Source organism: Siphateles boraxobius, unplaced genomic scaffold, assembly GCF_051911475.1.
Source record: "Siphateles boraxobius isolate OS27281-9 unplaced genomic scaffold, OSU_SipBor_1 69, whole genome shotgun sequence".
NCBI lineage: Eukaryota > Metazoa > Chordata > Actinopteri > Cypriniformes > Leuciscidae > Siphateles > Siphateles boraxobius.
This window is the reverse complement of record NW_027509196.1, coordinates 146,409-152,500: the sequence shown is the minus strand read 5'-3', so window position 1 is coordinate 152,500 and position 6,092 is coordinate 146,409. Positions and strand designations below refer to the sequence as shown.

Here is a 6,092-nt window from a genome sequence, read left to right as displayed (position 1 = left end):
CTCCATTTGAGCAAAGCAATACAAAAACAGGAAGAGATCACATGACAAGACTATGACATGAGCAATGAATAAACATGATTGAGAAAGCTGAACTGAAAACAAGAACAAATCCAGATTGACTGATACTTATGAAAATGGACAAAATGTAACAAAAGCTTCACTTTCCAAACAAACACTTTGTCCTACAGACGGTTGAGTTTGAGATCATGTGATAACAGCGACGGACACAAGAATCACAGCAGAGATGAGAAACGAGAACCAAGATGTTTATTTAAAACCAGGTGCAAATAAATAGTGTTGAAGAGCATTAAATTAAAACAGTACATTAAAGTACAGAACATTAAAAACTCACTGCATCAATAAATAAATACGCTTAAGAGGTAAAGAAAAACAAAGGATAAAAACACTAATTTAAACCAGCTAAAATCAGCATGCACTTCTAAAACAAGAAATAAAACTGAACCCCATAATATAAAACCAGTTTGAAACAGTAAAAACAGTGGTGGGAAGAGATGGAGGAGGAGAAGGAGACGAGATGATCTGAAAGGGAATCAAACTCGAGTCAATCATTTGCACAGCAGAAGATCTGACAGTGAATCAGGCTTTATCTTTACGAGAGACACAGACATGGATCTTCATGACCGTGAGAACAATGAGATGAGGTCCACAAGGTGTGTGTGTGTGTGTGAGTGGGAGTGAGAGAGTCATCAGGTCAGGGAGGGGATGTCCGAATAAATGTTGTATTCCTGTGTTGGCGCAGGTTTACAAATGATTTACTTACAAATCTTCTGAAATGGGGGTCCAGGAGCTGCTGGAGGGCGGCGAGACGCTGGTGGACATCATACATCAGTGTGTGTGTCTGTGGTTGAGGGCGGGCGGGCGGCCTCTATTCCCTCTCCTCTTCACCCAGCAGGACGGCCACCGCTGCCTGGGTCGCCTGCTCTCTCCGGCGCTTCGAGCCGCTCGTGACGGGGAAGCGGTCCACCAAACGCACTTGGTACTGGAACCTGAGAGACAGAGAGAAGAGTGGATGACAGGTGTGTGACACGTGATCATGACAGTGAGGACACAATGAGATGAGGTCCAGGTGTGTGTGTGTGTGTGTGTGTGTGTGTACACCTCGGTGCGTTTGGGCCCTGTCCTCTCCAGCACCTCCACCACCTCCCCACGAGCGACAGCGTAACACCGCAGGCCAGAGAGACACTGCCGGTTCAGGCAGTCCTGCAGCCGTGGCCGTCCTGCGAGTCTCTGCTAGGACAGAGAAACTCGAGATTACATCATGTGACAGAAAATGAAGCAGAAGGGAATAAAAGCGTGTGGTTAGTGAACGTCTGACTCTAGTTCTGTATTAAACTGCTGAAGCGTCTCCTATAGAAACCATACGGGTCGTGGATTAGTGCATTTCGGTTTCTGAAAGAGTCTCTGCTGTGGGTTTCCACTAGCTGTCAGTGTCCATCATCTCACAGAGACTAGATTACAATAACTGATGACGGTTCACTAATAAAATATCATCTGAAGGGGACCGGTGACATCATTATCAGCCGATCAGTATTGAAATATTATATTTCCAGACTAGAATATGAAGAATTTACTGCAAAGCATAAAGCTGAACTCCAGTGTGAGCAAACCAGAGCGTTTCATCCCTAATATTAAAGGAGACTTCAGTGAAGAGTCTCGATGTGACACAGTTGGACTGTAGGCTTGACCTTTGACCTCAGCGCAGGAACCGCTCACGGGTTCATATCAGTCGCTTTCAGCTCGAGCCGCACAAACGCCACAGGAGATCAGAAGCACATCTGGTGGTTTCATGGCCGGATCTTGGACTTCTACGGACTAGTTCTCACCTCTACTGCAGTTTCCATCTTTCTAGAGCTTCCATTTCTCTTGTTCCTGTTTGTCTCTCGGTCATCACACTGTTTCTGTGGTGTCAGTCGTTCCCTCACCGGCAGCGATCCTCTGCTCCTCGCCGCCCTCCAGGAACTCTTCCTGCCCGACCCGGACTGTGAACCTGACAGAGAGAAAGATGAGGGAGAAGGAGAAATACGTCAGTCTCAGCAGATTCTCCAGATTTCATGAAGCAAGTTTAGACAATAAAGTTAAACGCTTGATATTCATAATAAATCACTCAGATGAACTGGATCTGGAGGACAGCATGTCAGACTCCAGAGTCCTTTACATCCCTTTCGGCCATAGAGAAAAATCTGAGATAGTGTGTGAAAGGGAACATGTAAGTGTGAGAGGGGGAGTGTGTGTGTGTGTGTGTGTGTGGTAGAGTGCAAGCATGTGCGAGAGAAAGAGCATGTGTGTGGGTGGGGGGAGCGTGCACGTGTGAGGGAGCGAGAGATGAAAGTGACGAATGAATGAGACGAGATCTAGAGGTTTCTGTGTAGAAGATATGAAGATCACTGGTCAAAGTTCAGTTCGAAGATCATCGGGTTACAGCTGTAAACTCACAGACACCGGCAGCCGTTGAGAAACTTCAGTTCAGCCAACAGATGTATGACGTTCAGAGGAAGATGGAGGAAAGGTGGAGGACTGGTAGTAAAAGGTGGAGGAAAGAGATGGAAGAGGAGAGTAGAGGGAAAGATGGAGAGATGGAGGGAAGGCTTGAGGAGAGTAGAGGGAAAGATGGAGGGAAGGCTTGAGAAGAGTAGAGGGAAAGAAGGACGAGTGGTGAAAGAGGAAGGCTGATGGTAGGGGTGGATGCCTGTGAAAACAAAAACGAGAAAACTAATGACCCTATGCTATGATGATAGACTACACATCGACTCTGAACGATAATACACACAATACGCATCTAATCAATACTAAAAGACTGAAGATGCCATGCTAACACTAGCAATGCAGTGGAGAGCCTCAACACTAGTGTTACAGGTTCCAGATTCACTGTACTGATGATCAACAGGTTACAGCAGTAAACTCACAGAAACAGCAGCGGTTGAGAGAGTTCAGCACTAGAGGTGTTAGTGTAACCTCGGACAGTGTGGAGGACCGGTGTGGCCTTCGCTGATGAAGACGCCCTCGAGGCCTGTGCTCTGGCATCCTCTGGGCGCTTCATTTCTGATGTTCGTCCAAGTTTCTGCTTTTATGCGTTTACTGGCAGCTAGCAAACAAAAGGCTCTAGGTAAATTAGCACCACCTACTGTGCTGGAGTGTTTTTGGCTTCAGTATTAACCTCACAGAAACAGCAGATGTTCAGAAGTTCGTCACTAGATGTGTTACCTGGGCGCGTGAGGTGGTTCATTAATGAAGGACACCTCTAGACACTTCCGCTGGCCATGAGTATAGACGCCTGATACTGCGCGCTACACTTTTTCCCCCTTCTATTTTGATATTCGTCCTCAAGTACATACGAAGGCTTGAGGACAAAGATAGAGAAAGGGAGATGTAAGAGGAGGCTGGAGGAATCTTGGATGGTGAGGGTGGATGGCTGTGAAAACAAAAACGAGAAATTATTCTATGCTGTGATACAGTCCGCACATCGACTCTGGATTACAATACAACACACATCTAATCAATACTAAAAGACTAAAGATGCCATGCTAACACTAGCAATGCAGTCAGGAGCCGCAACACTAGTGTTACAGGTTCCAGATTCACAGTGTGTCCCTAGATGTGCGTGTTACACCTCTGCGCGCTTCCTTCGCTAATGAAGACCTCCTGTCCCGTGTTCGGTCCCGTGTTCGGTCCCGTGTTCGGTCCCGTGTTCGGTCCCGTGTTCGGTCCCGTGTTCGGTCCCGTGTTCGGTCCCGTGTTCGGTCCCGTGTTCGGTCCCGTGTTCGGTCCCGTGTTCGGTCCCGTGTTCGGTCCCGTGTTCGGTCCCGTGTTCGGTCCCGTGTTCGGTCCCGTGTTCGGTCCCGTGTTCGGTCCCGTGTTCGGTCCCGTGTTCGGTCCCGTGTTCGGTCCCGTGTTCGGTCCCGTGTTCGGTCCCGTGTTCGGTCCCGTGTTCGGTCCCGTGTTCGGTCCCGTGTTCGGTCCCGTGTTCGGTCCCGTGTTCGGTCCCGTGTTCGGTCCCGTGTTCGGTCCCGTGTTCGGTCCCGTGTTCGGTCCCGTGTTCGGGTTAACTGATGAAATTACATTCCTTTTTTTGTTGTTCTCCACATTTCTTCTTTTATGCGTTTACTGGCAGTGGCAAATAAACTAAGGTTCTAGTGCAGGAGAATAAAAAAAAATAAAAAACATAAGAGTTACGAAGAGCAGAGCACAAGTACACAAATGAAATTAGTATAAAATAACTAACAGAAACAGCTAAAATATCAGGGTCTTCTGACAAACTAAACAATTCCCACTATAATCATGCTTTCATACAATTCACTTCAAAATGCTTATGTATGCATATTGAGCATGGAATTTCAGTTTAATTTATTAAATTTTTATTTGCCGAAAAAAGTAGTACTTTACATACACATGAGACATATATATATGCCTTTCAGAAGACCCAGTTCACAATTTGTTTTGCTGCCTAGAGTCAAATATAGATATTGCATATATTATAAATTGAATGATAATGTGATTATGAATAAACTCACAGGAAGTGAGAGTTGCTCCAGGTTTCTGCAACAGAACTCGGCCATGAACTGAGATCTGCTGTACATTTACTGAACACCTTCATGTGCTTCCCGTCACTCCTTCAGCACACACACCAAATCATTCAGAAACCTGGAATAAACCACTGACAGAAATATTAGCAATCCCATTATATATAAATGACCACAGCTAAAGCTAGGAGGTATGACAAGTCTTATATCAGTAATCGTCTATCAATAACAGTGTGCAATACACTGTAGCTCTCTGTGTTATAAAGGGAATCAGACAGGCATTTTATGACGAGCACTGACTCTAACAGAGAGAAAGATGAGGAAGGGTTTTCACCAGGACACTCACCTGAGGACGGCCATTCTCCAGCTGTAACTCCTCCAGATCCTCTTATATAAGATCAAACCTGTCTCTGCCGTTGGAGAAAGAGATCCTCAACGAGCGTCAGCAGCTGTGTCTCATTAACCGTGTCTCGTTAACATAACCGCGTCTCTCATTAACATTAACTGTCTCTCATTAACCGTGTCCGTGTCTCATTAACATTAACCGTTTCTCATTAACCAATCACATCACAGCCTCGACTCGCGTCGCTTGAAGCCTAGTTCACACTACATGATTTTAAAACGTCGGGCTGAACTGTGCGGTTCACACTACATGACTTGCTCTCTGAGAAATCAGGAGTGTTCAAGTTGTTGAGCTGTTCACACCACACGACACAGCGTGATTGATCCGCAACAGGAGGTAACCCACTACACGAGTTGACAACAACTCTGTCACCCAACGATTCTATCTTGTCTACAAATCTATCTGTCTAATGTCTATCTTGGCGCGAAACAGCACGCGCCAATACACAGCAAAGAACAACACAACACGCGAATATGGACGTCAGACAGAAACTAGTGCTGCAAACCGTTTGCGCGATGATTTGCTCTGAGAAAAAACGCAAAAAAAGAAAAAATAAGAGAGTATGGGGGAAAGAGTGGATCTGCATACGCGAAGAGCAGGTCTGTGCTACAGAGAGAGTTGGAGGTGAGTACAGCATGTTTATAGCCTATCGGAGATGTAGCTGCATGTTTATGTTTAGCTGATGGCAAAAATCACGTATTTACCCGGTGACCTCAACTCATGCGTTGCTGTGATTGGCTGTTGCTCATGACATCAGTGAGATTGAGTTGTGCGACAGCTCTGGATATCTAGCATGCTAGATATTTTTCTAGGCTCGGCGACGCGTCTGCGAGGCGTCTGCGAGGGTCTTTGATGCGTTGTTGGCTCTTTCATACTAACAGATTGGCAAGCGTTCATCGCTCGCTAATCCCCCGCGATTTGCACGCGATAACACCCTGACCTGTCGGCGAGCTCAACGATTTGCAAATCGGGCTTAAATCGGGCTTAAAATCATGTAGTGTGAACTAGGCTTTACTTGGATTGTAAGAGGAAATGCTGGACTCGGACGGCGAGCTTCAGGAAGTGACATCTGTCCTCCGTGTAGAAATATGCAGATTCTGCTGGACTACTATCTCTCTCTCTATGTACACACACAGTGAATAAGGACATTG

At 46.2% G+C, this 6,092-nt stretch overlaps 1 protein-coding gene across 1 annotated transcript; it reads right to left on the bottom strand.

Moving 5' to 3' along the window:
- Positions 1–245: 245 nt before the first annotated feature.
- LOC143723103 (uncharacterized) lies at positions 246–5,614 on the bottom strand. The gene is made up of 8 exons (XM_077215054.1): positions 4,530–5,614; positions 3,223–4,148; positions 2,925–3,103; positions 2,455–2,707; positions 1,845–2,008; positions 1,120–1,248; positions 782–1,007; positions 246–540 (listed from the first exon to the last, which is right to left on the bottom strand). The coding sequence occupies exons 3-5, from the start codon at positions 3,040–3,042 to the stop codon at positions 1,909–1,911; spliced, it is 471 nt and encodes a 156-aa protein (XP_077071169.1). The 5' UTR covers positions 3,043–3,103; positions 3,223–4,148; positions 4,530–5,614; the 3' UTR covers positions 246–540; positions 782–1,007; positions 1,120–1,248; positions 1,845–1,908.
- Between the last annotated feature and the right edge of the window lie 478 nt (positions 5,615–6,092).

Excerpts from the sequence above, each read along its gene's own strand:
- LOC143723103 (XM_077215054.1), bottom strand. The coding sequence starts at position 3,042 with ATGCCAGAGCACAGGCCTCGAGGGCGTCTTCATCAGCGAAGGCCACAC. Across the intron at positions 2,708-2,924 it reads TCTCAACCGCTGCTGTTTCT|GCATCCACCCCTACCATCAG; the intron begins GTGAGTTTACTG and ends TTGTTTTCACAG. Across the intron at positions 2,009-2,454 it reads CTCAACGGCTGCCGGTGTCT|GTTCACAGTCCGGGTCGGGC; the intron begins GTGAGTTTACAG and ends TCTCTCTGTCAG.